This window comes from Podarcis gaigeae (genome assembly GCF_964106915.1).
Source record: "Podarcis gaigeae genome assembly, chromosome: 3".
Classification (NCBI taxonomy): Eukaryota; Metazoa; Chordata; class Lepidosauria; order Squamata; family Lacertidae; genus Podarcis; species Podarcis gaigeae.
Genome location: NC_139680.1, coordinates 90,790,567 through 90,811,666, shown reverse-complemented (window position 1 = coordinate 90,811,666; position 21,100 = coordinate 90,790,567). Strand labels below are relative to the sequence as shown.

Sequence of the window (21,100 nt, the reverse complement as noted above, 5' to 3'; positions counted from 1 at the left end):
GCAGCTTATATGTTTTGGTGTCCTCCTTAGCCCTAGGAATCAAACATCTTGGAATCCAAAGACTGAACTACCATTCAGGACTGATCTAGGGTAGAAAGTCTCCCATGTATGCAATGGGTGGATATGGCAAGGCTCTGCATGAGTAGAAAGCTGCTATGGATACATTGTCAAATGGTTGCTCTGTGGAGGTTCTGGTTTCATGACAGCTTGGGCAAGGAGAGCTGTTGTCTTTCTGACTGCCTGGTAAGTGGATGGTGGAAGGGGTATTGGGAGTACAGTACTGGAGTTGGGTGATGTCAACGGGTTACTTAGCTGTTGACACACATCGATTGAAAGCCGCACAAAACAGCCACCTTTGGTGTAGACAAGATCACCGGGGCCTCATCAGGGCCTGGACTGACCACCTGGGAATGCCGTGCAATACTACCTTCAATTCTGTTAGAAGAAAGCTGGGGGGGGGGGGGGAGAGAATACAACTGATCAACTATTATTACTGTCATTGACTGGAATTGCAGGCAGTACCATCACATTGGCTTTCGTTTCTACAGCTGCTGTTGTGCTACTGACTGCTGCTGGTTAAGGATAGAATCGTGGCTAATTTACAGAGGCATTAGCCCTGGTCAATCACAGGATTGCACAAAAAGCAACTGAAGCTTTAAATATTTAGTATGAAATTAGTTTTTATTTTTACTTCAAAATAAACACGTTTAACATTTATTCATAACCGAAACTAAGGAAGGTATTTTGTAGAAAAAACAAAACAAAAAAGATTTATAAACAATTCTAAGCTCCTCCTCCCTGCCTCACTTACAAAAGACAAAAATCAAAGGTGTGTTTGTGTGGCTATTTTGTTTTTGGTCTGTTGGTTAAAAGTCAGAGAGTGGCCTTCATACTAGAATTGGCCAAAAAAGGAGGAGCTGGGGAGGAGAGAGGAAAAAACCCAAACATTTTTCATAGTACAGTACTCAGTTTCATGTGTTTTTGCACATGTATGGGGGGGGGAGGGGAAGTCTTACTAAGCTGACTGACTAAACTTAGATTCAGCAAAGCCCTGCAACTTATTTCTTGCATCTCAGCAATGGGAGTAAACACTTCGATATTTCAAAAGGGTTTTGCATTATTAAATCCTTTAACATGTCTTCCAAAATACTTGTTCACCAGAGGGATGTCTTATAGTTGAACTTCAGTTTTAGCAGGTACTTCAGATTAACCTGAGCAGTATCGTAGACAATATATCTGAAGGAAACAATGAGTTAAGACTTTTTCTTTAAAAAATGTTTTGTGAAGGACATCAATGCAGGGTGGATGCTGAAATGTTTGCAGCGCCAATGGGGAAAACCATTCTTACATTTGTTACTGGTTTCTTCCATGCAGCCACATTCTGGGGCACGCGCACACACACACACCAACCAACCAACCAACCAACCAACCAACCAACCAACCAACCACTGTTTGGATTCTTCTAAAATTTCATAAAGGAGCCCTTGATAGGTGGCTTCTGTCCCTCCTCTTGGAGACAAAGTTTTTTCATGTATGTAGTTTGTCATATTGATCAGAGCACACAAAGTGGCACACACTTAAGAATACAAAATATACAATAAAAAAACTTTTCATCTGAAAATTAAAATAATTAGAAACCTCATTGGAGATTGCAACAACCCCCCAAAGTCTGGCAATACAGATGAGTTTTACCAGAAAAACGTACGTGGATACTATAGGAGAGAAAAGGTCTAGTCAGCCTCCATAAAGGGGCACCATAGCCGAGGATGTTTCACTCCAGGTTGACATAAAACTGAAGGATGGGGATCAGAGAAGCATCACTCCTAAATATTTTTATAGTTTGGGATTGGAGTGGGGAGAGAAGCGTTCCCTTAAATAAGCTGGGCCAGGAGATTTCCACCAGTAAAGATCAAAACAATCTGAAATGGACCTGAATACAAACTAGCAGATATCATAGCTGCAGGAGCACTGATACTTTATGGTCCTTATCACCCAACTCCCAACTAATTTAAAGGATTCAAACCCCAGAGAGCCGCGGCTCCTCAGTGTAGACAATAGTAAACTAGAGGAACCAACTATTGTCGGCCCACAACAGTTTTCTTAGGATCCTAAAGGATGCTGGCTTTTTAACAAGGTACAGTGGTACCTCGGGATGCGAACGGGATCCATTCTGGAGCACTGTTTGCATCCCAAATGGAACGCAGGACGCGACGTTGCGTCTGCGCGGGTCACGTTTCGCCGCTTCTGCACATGTGCGTGACATCATTTTGAGCGTCTGTGCATGCACGAGTGGCGAAACCCGGAAGTAACGCGCTCCGTTACTTCCGGGTTGCAGTGGAGCGCAACTCGAACGTGCTCAACCCGAAGCACATTCAACTTGAGGTATGACTGTAGCTTTTGAACTGTCACCAGGAGGAGCTCCATGTAGAGCCGATACTTGTCTGTCAAGTGAAGGCTGAAGGAACAAGGCCCCTATCTCTTCCAGGAAGAGAAGGCCAATTCCTCAGTGTGCAACTGATCAAACACCCCGCTCCCGCACCCAGTAGCCCCTGGCAAGCTTGGAGGGCAATCAAAGCACACCCACTGAGAACAGGTTTTTTAAAAAATCTTAAGTACTAGTGGAAAGAGAGGGTGCTCCTCACTCCCGCTTTGCTTCATGACTCCTGTGGAAATCAAGGGCTTTGGCTCCATGCTTTTCAAATTGAAGAATAAAGTTACTCATACTCAGTCTCATACTGATGTTAGAAGGTCAGTATCCCTTTCTGATGGTGGCATTCAATTGTCTGGAAGCAGCCATTGGCAGGCAGGCCAGCTCTGCTCTGTGGCCATGATTATCCCCTATCAGGGATGCTGCAGGAATGGATTTCCCGCATTGGCAGGGGGCTAAACTAGACTCACTTTCTTGTCCCTTCCAACTCTATGATTCCACAATCCTAGAAAAATACTGTTCAAAGGATACTCGTTATAGAGAAGACAGGTATTGCTAACTCCTGATGGTATTCCATTGCCTAAAGGAACTTCTACGCCATTGAGAGAGGTAGTGGCTGTGGGATCTGGTGCCGTTTTGCCCAAGCCTATATAGGAGGCAAAGCAAACAAAATTGCAGCTGATAGATGCACATATACATTAAGCGACTTTGAACTTACCTGAACCGTGACTAATTTTCACTCGTTTCTTTGGTGTCAATAAATCTATATATAGTACTTTGCTCAGGTGAAACTGGGAAAAGCACTACCTGTTAAATCCAGACTAAGGCTGCAATCCTAATCCTGGTTACCTGGAAGTAAGTCACATTCAACTGAATATGGCTTACTTCTGAGAAGACATGGCTAGGATTGTGCTGCAAATGTTTTTTTTATTGTGAATTTCATGCATTTTTACTGTGGCATTCTTCATAGTTTCATTGCATTGTGATGGGATAGGAACTTTATGTACAAGTTTCCACATAGTTCCCACTGAAATCAATGGGACAAGTCACTTACCCTATTGATTTCAAGTCTGGATCCAATCCTTTGTTACTGCTCACAAAGATTTACAACAGGATATTATTAGATATCCAGCCAATCCAGTTCTACTAGATAGCCACTAGATCCAAGCTTTTTGTTAAATGGGTTTCTATTTGCATATACCAGAGATGGGGGAATCTTCTGCATCTCAAGGCCACATTTCTTCATAAGAACTACTTAGTGAGCTCTGTGACAGAGCAAGTGATTTCAACCCAGATCTCTCATATCCAGCTTTGAGGATATATGCAGTGCATCATGTTGGCGTCGGTGCATTAGAATTTCCACTCTTATAATTTGCTATTCAGCTAAAATTGTCAGTAAATATATTTTTGGGTCTCGAAAACATCTTATATTGACCTAAAATAACTACAGAAGTCACCAAACAGTTTGAAGGAATTTGACCAAAAGCCCAGGGCCAGCCTTGGCTATTATGGCAAATTTGCTTGCAGTCTTTGATTCCCCATTTGTAGCAGCATTTCCAGCGGGGTTTTACCTTTGACACTATGTTTTCCTTTCGGCAGCTTGGTTATGTGGGATGCATTCTTCAGCTCATACCTAGCAAACAGAGAAGAGAACTTGGAGCAGTACATCAAATACATTTGAAGAAAAAGCCTTTCCTTTTCAGTTTGTAACAGTGGTTCGCAGATTCAGCTGATGCACGATTTCACCACTTCAGAATGCAACCCTTTAATAAGACTCACCGTGATTTAAAGCCTGCCATTTGATGATTGCAGCACAAGCATTTATACTTTGCAAATAATCAACTTGGTGAAAGGGTTCTTAAAAATCAGTCAAGTTCCAAATTTGGATTTAAGATACTTTGAAGTGAGGAGTTGCATCATCGTACATGGTGCAAAAGTACTCTAAACACACTCAACTTACATATTTCCAAGGGCAACTTCTCCCAGCAAGATTAAGCCAATCGGGTCAGTCTGAGAGGTGTGACAATAGTTGGCACTCTTGGACACCATATCAGCAAAGTAGATACCTTTACCAAACATGTAGCCAGTCTAGAAGGAAAAGAACGGCAGAAGTTTAACAGCCAGAAACCAACTCATCAGAGAAGTCTAGTGAGAAAACAGAGGAATTGAGGACAGACTGCAACTTCCTGTTTTGTGAAACCTAGTTAAAAATATATGGATATTATACCTGAAGGAATGTCTCCACCCCCATCGTTCTGCCCGGACACTGAGGTCCAGCGCCGAGGGCTTTCTGGCGGTTACCTCACTGCGAGAAGCAAAGTTACAGAGAACCAGGCAGAGGGCCTTCTCGGTAGTGGTGCCCTCCCTGTGGAACGCCCTCCCCCCAGATGTCAAAGAAACAAACAACTATCTGATGTTTAGAAAACATCTGAAGGCAGCCCTGTTTAATGTCTGATGTTTTAATGTATTTTTAATCTTTTATTGGATGCAGCCCAGAGTGGCTGCGGAATAAATAATTTTTATTATTATTTTATTATTATTATTATTATTATTATTATTATTATTATTATTATTATTAATGTGAAAGCTCTACCAGGAATGGACCTGGCTTCAGCTCTGTGGACATGTAGCTCATTCCTGGGCATCTGACAAGATTTCCCACACTGGAAGGCAGGAAATGATTTTCTTCCAGATCATCTTTGACAGCAGTTTTACCATTTTGTTTTGTTTCCTTTTGCACTCACCTGTGTGGCATCCAACCCCACTCGCTTGATTTAGTCATTTGGGCCTCTGTTCCGCGGTCTGGACTGCAAAGGGTAGCCTTTCGGTCTCTTGCAGTCCTCCAATTAGGCAAACTGAGCAGAACCACTTTCCCCAACTTGGTACCCTCCAGATGCCTTTAACCACAACACCTTCTCTTCCCTGACTACTGGTTGGGACTGAGGCAGCTGTAGTCTAAAACAGTTGTGAGGGTACCAGATTGGGGCAGGCTGGAGTAGAACTGTATTGCAGGTTACAATGGTGACGGGTGTCAGATCATCATTACCAAAGGGCTGGATTCATTGTAAAGGACTTCCTCTACGATGGATGCTTTAGCGGAGATTCTTTCATTGAAGGAGTTGGACTAGATGACCCTTGGAGTCCCTTCCAACTCTGAATTCTAATGTATAGGGAGCTGTCTTTAAATTCTTTCTACTATGCTTGACAGACACATATTAGTATTGCTTAAATGTTATTAGTATGTCCACTTGACTCCCTTGGATACTTGCACTTTTTAAAGGAGCCTGTTATGTGGGATGTAATTGCTGTATTTCTTGCTTTTTTGTGCTTTTCTCACGGGCTGCTTTTATGCTCATTTGTCTACTCTTTGCTGCCTTGGGTGCTTTAAGTGGAACGAAAGGATAACAACATTTTGAAAAGCTAGATATTATCATTGGCTGTAAAAGCTTTAGCGACCTTGGACCTTGAAAGGCAGGGCAGAAATGGTTTTGAAATAAAATAATGCATACATCTTGCCAGAATTCTGAATGTAGGGGAAAAGGCAGGCTTACACAAAATTACTTGGGCGCTCCATGACAGTTTGACTAGTATGCCTCATTCTCTCTCCACTTTAGCAGACTGAGACATGCTACTTACGTAGAGACATGCAAAAACATTCATATCCTGAGCTGTATTAGAGGAATACCTTCTTGAGCAATTATCTTAATGGAATGTTTTTGAAGGTTGTTTTGGCTAGCCTGAGCCACATTAATATGGTTTCCAATGGCACATCTCCAGACAAGTAGTAGATTAGATGTTTTGTCGTTCCTCTACTTCTGATGTTCCAGTTTCCAGGGCCATTGCTTACGCAGCCTAAAAAGCACCAGTCACCATGCAAGGAGGTGTTATCTGCAGGCTTGGGGGAAATGCCAAAGTTGGCAGAAGTTCAGAATCAAAGGAAAAATATATTCAGAACCTTTAGGACGGGGAGAGGCAATGTGGTGCCCCACATATGTTGCTGGGCTACAAATTCCATGACCAAGGGCCATGCTGACTGGGGCAGGTAGGTATTGCAGTTCAGCAACATCATACTGTCTACCCCCAGTGCAGACCACACGTGCTTAGTAGGTGACTGATTAGGAGCTGACGGAATACTGACTGATTGTTGGGGAGAAAAAAGCCTTGAAAATAGGTGGGAGTGGAAATCTGGGAGTATCCACTGGAGGAAGGCGTTGAACAGGAACTCCCCACATGGCGACATTTTGTTGCAGGCCACACTTCCTTCTTTCTATTGTACATTTTTGGGGGAGAGGGATTAAAAGCTCTGTTTCTACACGCAATACACTAGCAAACTAGCCTTGTACATACCACAGGAGCTTCAGGAGGAGCTATTCGGAGACCCTGCGACAAGATGCCAGCGTAGTTGGTTGTGCGAGAACCGTGCCAGAGCAACTGACGGTTGTGCAACTCCTGGAACGGCCTATAACGCTGAGCTTCTCCTTCCCGCTCAATCTTGAAAATCTTCGGAAGGGGTGGAGAAGAGGGAACGAACCATACATCAAGGTATGTGAAAAACCATTTCATAAGCTGCCTTATACTAAAGACCATTGGTCCACCTAGCTCAGTAATGTCTATGCTGATTGGGAGAAGCTCTTTCAGACAATGATCTTTCCCAGCCCTACATGGAGATGCCAGAGATTGGACTTGGAAACTTGTGCATGCAAGGCTGATGTTTACCACTACAGCTCCAGCTTTTCCTTGCTGCTGTGGGTTACAGTTCATGGCTAGTGAGCTTAACCATGAGCCGGATTTGAATGATACGCTCAGCCAAGCCTTGAAAGGCAGCAGAAAGGACCAGGGAGGAGCAAAGCGGCTGCCAAGTTCCTGCCCAGATGCCCATGTGCCCTCATGTTCAGCTTAGCATGTCACGCAGAACAGGCCACAAACACAGCACACACATGGGCCTTGCCAGCACAAGTTATACACAAAATGTTAAATTCAGGATTCTCTGGGAAAATTAAATCTTCCAGATTGCTTGAGATATGGAAATGTTTGATGCCACATTTCGTTTCAGCCATCTAAGAATTAAGGTGGCTTTGAAGGTTTGAATTTCCATACTTTAGACTTGGTTTTGGGGGGAGGGGAAAAAAACTTGACCAAAAACGAATGAGACAGCTGCATGGGCTGGGTTTTCATCTGACCTGGGACTGGGGAATCCCAGACAGGCTATCGACCAAGATAGAAGAATATGAAAAGAGAAGACTCAATCCCATGGCCCATCCCATCCCCAATCCTTAATCTGCAAAAACACACACAAAAAAACCAAAACCAAAACCAAACACCACAACTGTCCTGTCTGGATTTTCTAGGTCAGCATTCTTCTCCTACAGCCAGCACCCAGATGCCTATGAAGCCCACAAGCAAGACATGAGACCTCCTCTTGCACCCCAGCAACTGGCATTCCAACTGGTATTTATTTCCCACCCTTCATCCCAAGTTCCCAGGGTATATACACATATAGTGAGCAACAGCCTCACTCACAGAAAAGCTTTGTGTTCCTTTACTATAGGGTTTTGCATATGGAATACTATTCTACACAAAGGTTAGTTGGGTACTTAGCACCATGCCTAAATTAACACACAAGAAAACAAGTAAAATGACCGGTTCTGAATTTAAACAATTATTTTCCATCCCCAGTCAGAACCTACCTCCATGACTTTCAAGTCATACGCGTTGTGGGTGCTTGCATGGGTATTCTTAACATACTGCTTTAGGATCTTCGCTTCTTCCGAGTCTTTATCTACTACCTTTGAAGGAAAATAAAGGGGGGGGGGGAATACTGAAAACTTGAAGCGAAAATAATGCTAAGAACACATTAGGCCATGAAAAGTATTGCACAATTTACATTATTTCATGTTCCTATTAAGCCGGGAGGTTTGGCCTTATTTTGAAAGGCGACAATGACAAGAAAAAATACTGGTTCAGCATCCATGGGTTAGGACATTTTCTCAGAGGTATCCTGTGGTTGATCCTGAAAGCCCAGCTGAGTGGCACCCAGGGAGTGGGAAAGATTAGACTGCAGACAGAACCACTTTTCCTAAGGCAGGAAATCTGGCTTTGGTGCTCTTCCGGCTCTTCTTCATAAACCTACCTCCTTTTAAATAGGGGTTCAGAAAGAGACAGCCAAGGCACAGATGGAAGGTCTGACCCTAGAGGTGTCTTTGAAGCATATTTACCCTGGGAGTAAGTTGAACCCAGGTTGTGTCCCTTGTCTGGTATCTCCAAGCAAATAAAAAAATGTGCTTTGTAGCTATAGCCATCCAAACTGCCTGTCAACACTGGGTGGGTGTCCTCAGCTTGTGTTGAAAAACAACCCTTCTGAGATATACAACAGCCTTGTTTCTGTGCCATAATATCTTACCTTGATATCTGTTTTGAGCTTTTCATAGTTCACATCTATTGGATCTTTATCTCCATCCTGACCCCCACTTCTGAGTAGGCTGTAGGCGACCTCAATGTCAAGCAGATTGTCCAACATCTCCACTTTGGACTTGATAAAACAAGAAGATGTGGTTATTCTTGGCAGCAAACACATTTCATAGCCTATGGACTTAGCCCCAATAGATTGTGTGGGGCTCTACATGTCACATTGCTACTAAGGAAGTCAGATACAAGGTCAGCACCAACTTCCTGTTAACAGTAACATTTCTGTCCCAGATTTAAACTTGTCAATATGGTTCCTCCCCTTCCGCTCATTCCCCCCCCCCCAAAAAAAACAATCCATGAGGTTGATTAAGCTGAGGGATGGTGTTTGGTCACCCACTACGTTTTAAGGCAGAGCAAGGATATGAACCCAAATCTCTTTGGTTCAATTCCAACACCCTGCTCTCTCCGAGCACAATTCAAAGTGCTGGTGCTGAACTTTAAAGCCCTAAACGGCCTTGGCCCAGTATACCTGAAGGAGCGTCTCCACCCCCATCACTCAGCCCGGACACTGAGGTCCAGCTTCGAGGGCCTTCTGGTGGTTCCCTCACTGCGAGAAGTGAGATTCAGGGAACCAGGCAGAGAGCCTTCTCGGCAGTGGCGCCCACCCTGTGGAAGGCCCTCCCATCAGATGTCCAGGAAATAAACAACTATCTGACTTTTAGAAGACATCTGAAGGCAGCCCTGTTTAGGGAAGCTTTTAATGTTTGATGTTTTACTGTGTTTTTAATATTCTGTTGGGAGCCACCCAGAGTGGCTGGAGAAACCCAGCCACATGGGCTGGATATAAATAATAAATTATTATTATTGTGCTATGCGGATCTCTCTTTTGCCCTCTGCTCAGTGGGCCTCTGGTTAAGGGTCAGTTCACTCTCACCTGATGTCTGAACTCATCACATTCAGAGAGAATCCCCCGCTCCTCTTCCATTGCTCCTTCCATTTTGTCTCCCCCTCTGTCCATTCATGCCCCCTAATATGCATCTATCTTCTGGGCTTCCCTCCACCCCACCTGAAATCAGCTGAAGGGTGCAGACTGCCCATCTGCTCTAGGAGTTGGTACACAATTTATTTTATTTCTGTGCTTTAAGGGCCAGCTGTCAAAACTAAACGCTGCCGTTTGCGCCAGAGGTTCCCCATCAATACCTTAATGTAATCTAGATTATTTAAAAGAGGAGGCTTCTTCATCCCAAAGTCATGGGGGATCAGAGTGTAGAAGCGGTTGGAAAGATCCAATATCTGTGAATCGGTGCCACCATCAGAAACTGCCTACATAAAAAGGAAAAGCAACAAAATAAAAATAATAATAAAAATCAGCAAATATGTGTACCTGAGTGACTTCACTTACATAAAGCTAGGCTTAGCTCAGGTCACACATTTATAACTTTAGAAGTTTTCTAAAAAACCAACACTTCTGTAAAATCAGCTCTCCCATTTATTTTCAATTCAATTCAGTCTTGTTCACAAATCCATCACATAGTGAATCAAGTTAATAGGGTCAGACAGGCCCTAAAAGACAGTTACGTTTATTTGAATCTGTCTTACATTTATTTTAAAACAGCAAGCGTGAACTCTTAAAATGCTTGCTTAGGACTTGAAGATTTTCCTTTGTAATATGCTGAACAAGTAAGCCGGGAGCAAAGTACAGATTTGGGCTCAATCCCAATTCCCATTTCTGGTCACGTTCTTGGGTATGCAGTGAAGAACTCTTCTAATAGTAATATTAGGCCAAACTAGCTGACAGCGCAGCCCCACCAAATTTAACAAGAGAGTTTATAAAAGCTGTCAATCTAGCTTGACTTCCATGGAATGCCAAGCCATAACACTTCAAAGGCTTCAGTACCGCCTCAGCTGAGAAATAATCACATAATCAAATCACACCCTTCCGGTACAGCCATTCTGATGAACAAGAAACAAGAGAAAGAGAATAGAGCAACCCTTTCACTATATAACAAAGACTCTTCATCTTACCTTTATGAAAAGGGTTTAGGGGGAAATAGAAGTGCATTTTTTTGGGAGGGGAGAAGCACTAAAAATTCAAGAGTTCCCTCAACCATTCCAAAGATGCCTTTTATTTCATCCTCACCTGGTGCACCTCATTAAGGATGGAGTATGCACTCTGGATTTGTCTCTTGCTCAGCTTCCCCAAAGGCATCTTCTGGAGGTCAATCTGGCAATGAGATAAATGGAAGGAATTAACGTGAGACTTGTTGTTATGTGAAAACGTTCAAAGATTGCTTATTGAAAAGCTCAATGTCTTGAAGTAGAATGTTCCACGAAGAGAACAGATAAACTTTTTTTTTTAAAATGAGTTATCCGTTTAAAGGACTATTTAAGAGCTTCGCACTCTGAAGATGCCGTAAGTGCTGTATCACCTCAGTTTCATGTGGGGGACTTTCTCATTATTGAGTGCTGCCACCACTGAGTACTGAACCCCATAGAAAACACAGCTAGTGTTAAGAACGCACTGCTGCCATTGTGTCACATGGTGAACAAAAGGGAGAGCGACAAAGGGATTAAGCCAAGGATGCCTAGTAACCTCAAATTCCACCATGGCTTTCTTCATGCTTTCCACATCAAATATCATCTTGATAAGGTCCTGGACTGCCTTAGGAAGCTTGGATTTGGTTCCTGCACTCACGGTCAGCTTCTTCACTGCTTCTTCATCCTGGGGGGGGGGGGGGAGAAAGACCACCAATATCTGTTACCTGTGCAGAGATTCTGAAGCAAGAATGGTTTCTGATTAAATACTCCAAGTTGAAGATTCATGCAGTTTTCTAGTGATCTTATAGCTCAGGCATTTTCCCCCCCCCCCAGCATTTAAAGCAAAATCTGAACACTGTGTTTTGAATCAACTGGTTCAATAGATTTTTTTTCTGTAAAAGAAATAAGATTGATTTCCAGTTGATTTCCCAAAATTCAGTTATTCCTTTTTAAAAAACACCATAATTTTCTTAATCTAGATTTCCAACATAGCCTACAAAAGAGAACCATAAAACAAATATAAAAAAGATCAAAAACATCAGAAACAAAGGCAGTTATTGTAGCAACAGTAAAAATACAAAAAGCGGTAGATATAAAATCAGTTAAAATCCTGGGCAATCTCCCCCCCCCCCCCCGCCCAATGCTTGGGAAATTCAAGTCCAGAGCTAGTACCGTATTTTTCGCCCTATAGGGTGCACCTCATTTTTTTGGGGGGGGAAATTATATATATATATATATATATATATATATATATATATATATATATATATATGCTTTCGTAGATTTTCACGGGTACAGGAATGCAGGTTTTGGTGTCCTCGGGTGTCTTCCCGTGTAAAAGTTGGGGTGTCTAGGCGACGTTTCGACGAGGTCTCACGAGTGAGACCTCGTCGAAACGTCGCCTAGACACCCCAACTTTTACACGGGAAGACACCCGAGGACACCAAAACCTGCATATATATATATATATATATATATCCCCCCCCAGAACAGGCTGCTATCCGCAAGCCTTGCGAGCCCGGCGGCAACTCGGTGCGCACTGACCCCTCTCGCTCTCCAGGCTTCAGCGAAAGCCTGCATTCGCCCCATAGGACGCACACACATTTCCCCTTCATTTTTGGAGGGGAAAAAGTGCGTCCTATAGGGCGAAAAATGCATATTATTAGTAGTAGTAGTTCTTGTCTGTTTGTATATAGCAAAATCATTGATATTTGCTGGTAGCATATATTGTAAAGCTATATTTCTATAGCATGGGATTAACAATAGGTCAACAACAGTGAACGTTGCAAGCCCTTATGGTTGCCAAGATATTTCTACTTCCAACCTGGCAGGATAAATACCCCCTGTCCATTACACAGCTGTCTGAAGACCTCATTGCCCTTGCAACATCTGAACCTGTTTTTTAAAAAGTAAATAATTTGTAAAATAAATTTTGTGTGGGTACTTATTTTAACAGCTGTGGGTCTTATATCGACTCAAATGCTTAATTTTAGATGGAAGTTCACACATGCACATTTGTGTTAAAAACCAGCTGTTTGAACTTTCCCCAAATAATCCTAAGTATTTCCTGCTTGCATGATCTTTGATACAGTTGTGATTTTCTTTTTTTTAAACAGGGTCACCCAAGTTACCTGCCCATAGTCTATTTCCAGAGGATAGAATTTTTTGGGATATTTAGTGAAATTCTTGGAATGCCACGAGTTGCCCGTCTTTTCTTCATACAGATTCAGGAAGTGCTCAATGGCTTCTTCTTTCGATGGCATCTGCTCTAGCTTGTTGCTTCCAATGACTGTGCCAACACGGCCCCAAGAGCGGAATACCCAGTATCTAAATTCAAAGGAAAAGGGGAGAAATTGGCAGGTGGAATCAACCTGGCTGGTTTTCTCCATATATTGCTGGACCACAGCTCCCATCATCACCTAACATCCTGGCTGGGACAGAGATATTTCCTGCATAAGAGTTTCTTCAGAACTCAAACAGCACACTTTGAACTGTACACAGCTTTTGATCGAGTGTAGCAACAAAGGCAGATGCTGAACAAAGGAAGGGACAATCTAATCTTGATTGACAGGTTTGCTTGATGTCACTCAAGACAGATAAGATTGTCTACAAAGGGGTTTGAAGGTAAGGAAACTAAACAATTTTTTCTGGGCAGAAAATAAAGTCTGACATTTCCATCAAAGTCAAAAGTAACAAATTAAAAAAGGACAGTGACCATTTCCCCTTGCTGCTGGGATTTAAGGTTTAGTTGATTCAGGTTCCTGGCTCTCCGTTTTGTTTTACGGTTTTTTTAACCTGTTCTTGCGAGCTGCCTTGCTCCTTCCAGCCCAGCTGATGAGGGCCTGAAAGGTAGGTTGGGAACACTTTAATCAATCAATTCACAACAGCAGCAATAGGGGGTACTCCTGACTTTGTTGTGCCAGTTTAAACTCAACAGTAAGACAAAAACCTTTTTATTAAACTTCAAACATAAATGGCACAGACTAACTCTTGTGTTTGCATTCAAGTCCATGAGAGTCTATAACTCTGTTACATCTTCAAAGGAGACACAGACAGGACTAAGGGTGCTGCCCTATGCAAGTATCAGCAGAGAGAGCCACCTAGTTCAATAGGATCTACTCCAAGGTAGGTGTATAGAGAACTTAAGAACCCCTCGGCTGGATCAGACCAAAGGTCTATCTTTTGTGCAAGTCTCACAAAAAATGATTCAAACCGAGGAGCCAAGCAGGAGAAAAATTTGCAGCACACTTTCTATTTGGGAAGGGAGGAGGAGAAGCAAACCTGATTTCTCGGTCATCTTCCAACAGCTGAAGCTTGTAATACGAATTCGTTCCTTTAGTAATATCTACCAGCCCAAGAGTGGCACTGAAGATTTTGCCACCTTTTTCAAAGACATGGGCAGAATCTTCCAAGCCTGTAAAAAAAAGGCAGTCAACCAGGGACAGGGGGGAACGCATGTGACCCTTATCCAAATTATTGTTTTAACTTGAACACAAGACACGGAGATACACCCTCCCTCCCTTTCCCTGAAGCACACAGAGAGACATTTCAAAGGGGCTTCTCAACACGTGGAATTTATTTACTTATGGTGTTCTACAACCTGTCCCCAATCCATAAAAGGACAGAGTGGCTGCACCCTTTTAGAAGTTGTGAAGAGGGAATTTCAGCTTACCCTGCAAACTGCACTTGCTGAAATTCCCTCTTCTGGACAACTATTCAAGGTGCAAAAGTGTAGGAGTCCTGTCACCTTCTGGCAACCCTAAAGTAGATGTAGAAATGGTCACCTGAATCAGGATCCACAGCAGCACCTCCTTTAACTGTCAGCTTCATCTTCTTTTCTGATTTGCTCGTTCCTGGATCAGGAGAGGGAGAGATGCAGTGTTAAGCTGTATTTTATAGTGTTGTAAATTCCAACTACACAATTCTGTGATTCTAAGTCTTCCCTCCACTAATCGCCTCCTTAATTTCAGGAGTGAACCCCAAAACTGGCTGCTAGGATGAGGTCTACCCTGAATGTAACAAATGCCAAGAATAGTAAAAAAAACTGGGAGTCCCGTGGGTTTTTCACCTTGCTCTTCTTTGACCTTCCCGGTACTTTTCGTGTTCGACTGTCCGCTGGATTTTCCTCCCGCGGGAACCGCTTTGTGCTCCTGCTTAACTTCAGCGCCCCAGGGAGAAAGAGCATGAAGCGAAAGCAGCTCCTGAAAACCCTTGCTGGAGGACTGCACATCTTGGAGAAACTCCTCAGAGACAACGCGCACTTGGGCCTCCTTCACTTCTTCCATTTTCTTGTTCATTTTCTCAACCTCCTCTGGAAAAGGGAAGCAGAGCATGATGTGTCATTGTTCTTGCAATTTTCTTGCACATGCAAGTTTTAAGTTGCAAGCTCGGCTCTGCCCTTGCCGGTCCTGGAAGGAGTCCTGGGGGTGATAGGAAGCCCAGAGCACGTGTTCTTTAGATGTCCCTTTTATGAAGAGGCACGTAGTAAGACCATTGAGCCCCTACTGGTGAGGCTTGCTGATCTCTCGGAAAAGCAAAAATTTGACCTTTTCCTGTTAGGCAAAGATCAGAAGATGACCCAGATGGTCGCCAGATACTGTGTACACATCTGTAGGCACAGACCATCTCCCGACTCAAACTAGTTCGTTAAGAAAATCCCCAAACTTGCTTCCATGGGTAAATCTGGGTCAGCTCTCTGCAGTAGTTTATCTTAAAAGTTTTAAGTGTCTATACGCTTATTGCATTTATAAATTTTAAATTTATTGTTGTACATTGTTTTAATTGTTTGGTTTCCTTCTGGGACCGTACCCCAAGTGTGTTTTATAAGCTGGTCTCTGACAGTAATAAATTATATCTAATTTAACTTAGGAACCACTTCCCACAAAACATCCCGAAACAATTACCAACAAAGACATTGAAAGCACACAATAACCATAAAACATATAAAAAGCAATTTCAAACTCAACGTAGATACTGACCAGCATAAGATTCTCTGCTCAAGAGGCTTGTTGAAAAAGGGTGCACATCACTAGGCACCAAAAAGACAATAAGAGGTGCTTATATGATATGTAACAGGAGGGCGTTTCAAAGGGTAAGTGGCACCACAGTAACATACCAATGCCTGCACTAGGGCTAGAAGTTACCTGGTTTTCAACGTGATATATCACCAGCTAAACGCTGTGATATACTGATATATCATGATGTCTGAAATAAGGATAGAGCTGTATAGAGGCATTGGCTGGCTTCATGGTTTTTCCCACATTGTGATTTTTGCCAGCACTTGTCCTTGTGATTTGCTTCCCCCTGCAAAGAGGCAGGAGAGAGCTGAGCTGGCAGAGTTAACAGGGGCCTGCAGGAATCGAGAGAAACATTGACTGACTTCACGGTTTTTCCCACATTGTGATTTTTGCACACAATGCACAACACACATCATGATTCGTGATATATTTCTAGGTCAAAAATGATGAAACCAATATCACGATGGGGGCTTCAAATTGGCTTCAGACAATATATCGATCTATCGCCCAGTCCTAGACTGTGCTGTACTTCTTTTCATATTAACTAGTTACCTCGTCTAACTTCACCCTTTTCTCCTACTGGGAGTCTTCCTGTTTCTTAACGCCACCCATTAAGAGCATTACTCACTTTGTGAGCTGATGCAAAGATCAGCTTTGTTCACAGCAGCCGTCACCTTTCCCCCAAGTTCCTCAATGACAGACTTGATTTCATCCTTGTTCTTTGACAGTTTTCCAACGATCAAAATCTTCATGCTACTTAACGGTTTATCTGGTGGTTCAAAGGTAAACACAGACTGGGTGATGTACAGAAGAAACACAGGAGACACAAAAAACTCTGAACGTATTGAGGAAAAAAAATCCATCAAGGTTACCCAAATTTTTAGAAAATGTGTATGAATTGCTTAATTTATAGAGTTTATTATACCACATAAGTTACATGAAGGTCAAGACTTTGCCTGGCATTGCCTACAAGCCTTAAAACTTGTATTTGCATCATGCAGGCTAGCCTCTCTCTCTGCCCCCCCCCATCCTAAAGCCTTCTATATGTTTTGGATTACAACTCCCATCATCCTTTACCATTGGCTGTGATCGCTATGGCTGATGGAAGTTGTAGTTTAGCGTGTGATGGGCACCAGGGTTGGGGAAGAGTGTCGTAAGTTGTTAGTTCAGAGCTTCCCAAACTGTGTGTCACGACATGTTAAGAGAAAGTCGGCTGCAGTCTGTAGGTGTGTCACATGAACAATCCCTGCGCTCCTCCCTGGGCTCGAAAAAGGGCTTAGTTTAACCTCCAGTTTGCTGGAAGAACTGAATTACTGTGTTGCAAAATGATGCGTGTCTCAAAAGTGGGTCACCAACAGGAAAAGTTTGGAAAGCTTTTGTGTTAGTTGATATTAGGGGACTTATTATGCTCCAGTTAGCCAGTAGATGGCAGCAAGAGGACAGAAAAAGGCCATTTCTGCCCTGTGCTTTCCTCACCCCTTTCAGCCAATTCTGCAAACATTTTGGAAAGTTTTCTTCATCAAATCAGTTTCTCTTTAGTATGAACAACGCCTGCAGGTCATTTACCTGCTGGTGCAGCTGAGTTCTCTGTAATATGGGTAGAAACTGCTGGAGGAAGTGCTGAGTTTTCAGAGGCAGCCTCTGGATGGAATGCTCTATCCTGCTTCTTAAATTTGAATTTCTTTAGATAAGCAATTTCCCGGAACTCCTGCGTTTTGGGTAAGAAAAGTTAACACACGTGAGAAAATCCCACAGGCTACTACAATGATCAAAATCAACTTCATTCAGAGAATAATATTTGCTATTGTGAAGATTCCTCCGCACTACTAGAGGGAGGTCTGCTTCTCTCCAAAAATGTAATTCACCCTGGACTTGGAGCCACACACAATTTCTTTCAAGGGGTTTGGGAGCTGCACGGTCAGGGGGAAAACAATGCTGTCCAGGGTTGTAAAGACTGTGGAGAGAATAATTGGGTGCACTCTTCCCACCTTGGATCAAATCTATGCTTCCAGGTGCCATAAGAAAGCTGCAGAGATAGCACAGGATAGTGCGCACCCCGGAAATGATCTCTTTCAGCTTCTGCCTTCTGGAAGAAGGTACAGGGTTCTAAAGACTAGGACTAGCTGCCTGAGAAATAGTTTCTATCCAATGCGATTTTGGTTTTAAACACAGTGTAAGGAGTCTCTATGGGAGTATATTGTATTTAAAAATGGGGTATCAGAGTTTTTAGGGGGCTAACCAGGTTGGGAGAGCTGGGTTGTTTGGTTTTTGAATGTCTTATGTAGATTTTTCAATGTCATTGTTCTGTATGGGACAATGACAATAAAGATTATCGTATCGTAAGCATAGAATTCCCCTCTGCATTCCGAACTCAGTGGGGGGGGGGGAGAGGTTTTGCTGGGAATCTAGGCTGCACCCCCGTTACTCATCCCAGACAGGGCTCTAACCATTTCTGCTTAATAAAACCAAAAATTCCCGCGTTTGTGATGGCAGCAAAGCCCAGCAGGCTGATTTACTGCAAGCTTGCTCTTTCTTACAATAAAGCTCTGGAACAGATCGTGCCGGAGTTTTGGACGCCCTCCTTTGGCATCCTTGCGTCAAACCACTCAAGTACACAGGCTCCCCTTGGGACCTGCGGTTCAGAACAGGAATCACTTAGATGCATTTGACCAACCCTGGGCCAACCAAAGCAAGCCTGGCTCTGCCAACTGTGGAAAAAATACCGTATTTTTCACCCTATAGGACGCACTTTTTCCTCTCCAAAAATGAAGGGGAAATATGTGTGCGTCCTATGGGGCGAATGCAGGCTTCAGGAAGCTATCCGCAAGCCGTGGGAGAGCTGCACGACTTCACGCAGCTCTCCCACGGCTTGGGGAGAGCTGCCTGCACCCCGAAGCCTGGGGGGGGGGCGCTGAGCTCAGCGCGCCCCCAGGCTTCGGGCTTAGTGCAGCTCTCTGCAAGCCGTGGGAGGGCTGTGTGAAGTCGCGCAGCTCTCCCACCACTAGCAGAGAGCTTGCCTGCACCCAGAAGCTTGGGGAGCGCTGAGCTCAGCACGCCCCAAGCTTCGGGCTTCGCGCAGCTTCCACAGCCTAGGGAGCCCTAGGCCCTGCAGCAGAGCGCCCCGCGCTTCAGGCAGACATCCGCAGCCTGCTGCCCGGAGCGCGGGGCGCGCTGAAGCCGTGGCTGGGGGGGGTAATTTTTTTTCTTTATCCCCCACACCCCCAAAAAACTAGGTGCGTCCTATGGGCCGGTGCGTCCTATAGGGCGAAAAATACGGCACTCCTGGAGATAGAGAGAGGAAGGGATGGAAAAACGAGAGAAGTATCTGTCTCCCCCTTTCTCTCCTAACCCCCAAGGCTATTGCTGAAGATGGAGCGAGGCAGCTGTGCGTGGGACAGAGCCAGTGCAATTTCTCCAGGTCCAGCCCAAACCTATTTTCATCAGAATGATGGTGAGGGAGGCAGGAGAAGGGATGACAGTACTGGGCAGCACATGGAGACTGTTTGTGTGTGTAGCTATTAAATAAATTAAAATATGCAGTTAAAAACATGATGCACTGCCTACCTTTGGGATTACCCATTCTTTCCTTTTGGGAGTCTGCGTCTTGGCAACACACTTGGTCCAACCGGTGATGTAGCGTGTACAGTAGTAAGCATCGCCCTTGAACACAAACTGCCCTTTACACTCCTCGCAGGGCAGCAGAGCCCCAAAGGCCATCCCATCTGCAACACAGTCCAAGATCTAAAAAAGCCATGAAAAGACAAGAAAAAGAAAGAAAGAAGGAAAAGAGGAAGTATTTATTGCACCATACTACTCATAGATCACCAACTCGGAAGTCTTAACCTGAAACTGTTCTTAACCTGAAGCACCACTTTAGCTAATGGGGCCTGCTGCTGCCACCGCGCCGCCAGAGCACGATTTCTGTTCTCATCCTGAAGCAAAGTTCTTAACCTGAAGCACTATTTCTGGGTTAGTGGAGTCTGTAACCTGATGCATATGTAACCTGAGGTACCACTGTACATCTTTCCAAGTTTGGGACTCATGGGGCAGAAGACGTCGATGCTATTCCAGATTGTACAGTATTTTGCTTTCCTGAAGGGAAGCTGCTGGGTCCGAAAGACCAGTTTGGGAAGGCGATCTGCTGCAGGTCAGAAACCTGAAAGCTTTCATTGGCATTGAGGATGAGGAACCTGGGGCTCTTCCAATGCTTTTAAGACTCCAACTTCCATCAGTCCCAGTCAGCATGGCCAGGAGTCGGGTAGGATGGGAGGTGCAGTTTAGTAGTATCTGGAGGGCCAAACGTTCCTCATTCCCAGTCTAGAACCGTACACAGCCTCTCAGCCGTACACAGCCTCTCACCTCACACGTACACAGCCTCTCAGCCTCTCACACCTACAATTTAGGAGGGAATTTAGAAATCAATTTAGGAGCCTCTCACACCTACAATTTAGGAGGGAATTTAGAAATCAATTTAGGAGGGAAGAAATCAATCACTGCCGATGCAGAGGCTGCAACACGTCTTATACTGTGGAGGAGGAAGCCCCCCGACATGGCTCTTAGCATCTCTCTTAGAATATTTTTATGACAGTAAGTTGTGTTTTTAATATTGTGTTTTATTAGTGTAATCCACCCTGGGACTTTAGGGTGAAGGGCAGGTAATCAATAAATGGTAATGATAATAATTGTGGAATGCTCTCCTCAGGGAGGCTTATCCAGTGCCTTTATTACATATCTTTAGAAGCTAGGTGAATACGTTTCTCTATAACCAGAGTTTTGGCTGATTAAACTTTCTTTGGCTTTAAAAATGTTTGTGGGAGTTGGATTATTGGGTGTTTTTTATTATCACCATGTATTTTGTGTTTTAATTTTGTGTTTCTATGAACCTCCCAGGGTGGATAAAAATCAATGATTATTATTTTTGTAAAAAATGGATTTTAAGGAAAAATCTTTCTAAAGAAAGTTTTCTATTTATGTTACATTATAGTCCAAAGGCTATTCATTAGGAAATAAGGATTTGTTTTAAGTTTTTCACGTGTGCTAAAACTCAGGCTAGGAAAATTTATTATTCCAAAAATGAAACTTTCCTCTGGTTGTAAATATTAACATTATACCAGCAAGAATGAGTCTTTCCTTTAAAAATGATTTAAATCAAATCCACCCTGGAACTGCCCTGTGATCTCTGAATGAAAGGCAGTATGCAACCATAATAAAT

General features: G+C 43.5%; 1 protein-coding gene across 1 annotated transcript in view; it reads right to left on the bottom strand.

Moving 5' to 3' along the window:
• Nucleotides 1-662: 662 nt before the first annotated feature.
• Nucleotides 663-21,100, bottom strand: part of PARP1 (poly(ADP-ribose) polymerase 1) — a 37,824-nt gene continuing 17,386 nt past the window's right edge. The window contains exons 7-23 of the mRNA XM_083734030.1: nt 19,453-19,629; nt 17,455-17,596; nt 16,517-16,657; nt 14,940-15,182; nt 14,656-14,724; nt 14,153-14,285; nt 13,003-13,198; nt 11,427-11,555; nt 10,974-11,057; nt 10,034-10,156; nt 8,829-8,957; nt 8,116-8,214; nt 6,776-6,928; nt 4,389-4,516; nt 4,000-4,061; nt 2,960-3,074; nt 663-1,236 (exon numbers count right to left, since the gene is read on the bottom strand). Of these exons, the coding sequence (XP_083590156.1) occupies nt 1,155-1,236; nt 2,960-3,074; nt 4,000-4,061; nt 4,389-4,516; nt 6,776-6,928; nt 8,116-8,214; nt 8,829-8,957; nt 10,034-10,156; nt 10,974-11,057; nt 11,427-11,555; nt 13,003-13,198; nt 14,153-14,285; nt 14,656-14,724; nt 14,940-15,182; nt 16,517-16,657; nt 17,455-17,596; nt 19,453-19,629 (2,205 nt within the window). The 3' untranslated portion in view covers nt 663-1,154. The remainder of the gene's footprint in view (nt 1,237-2,959; nt 3,075-3,999; nt 4,062-4,388; nt 4,517-6,775; nt 6,929-8,115; nt 8,215-8,828; nt 8,958-10,033; nt 10,157-10,973; nt 11,058-11,426; nt 11,556-13,002; nt 13,199-14,152; nt 14,286-14,655; nt 14,725-14,939; nt 15,183-16,516; nt 16,658-17,454; nt 17,597-19,452; nt 19,630-21,100) is intronic.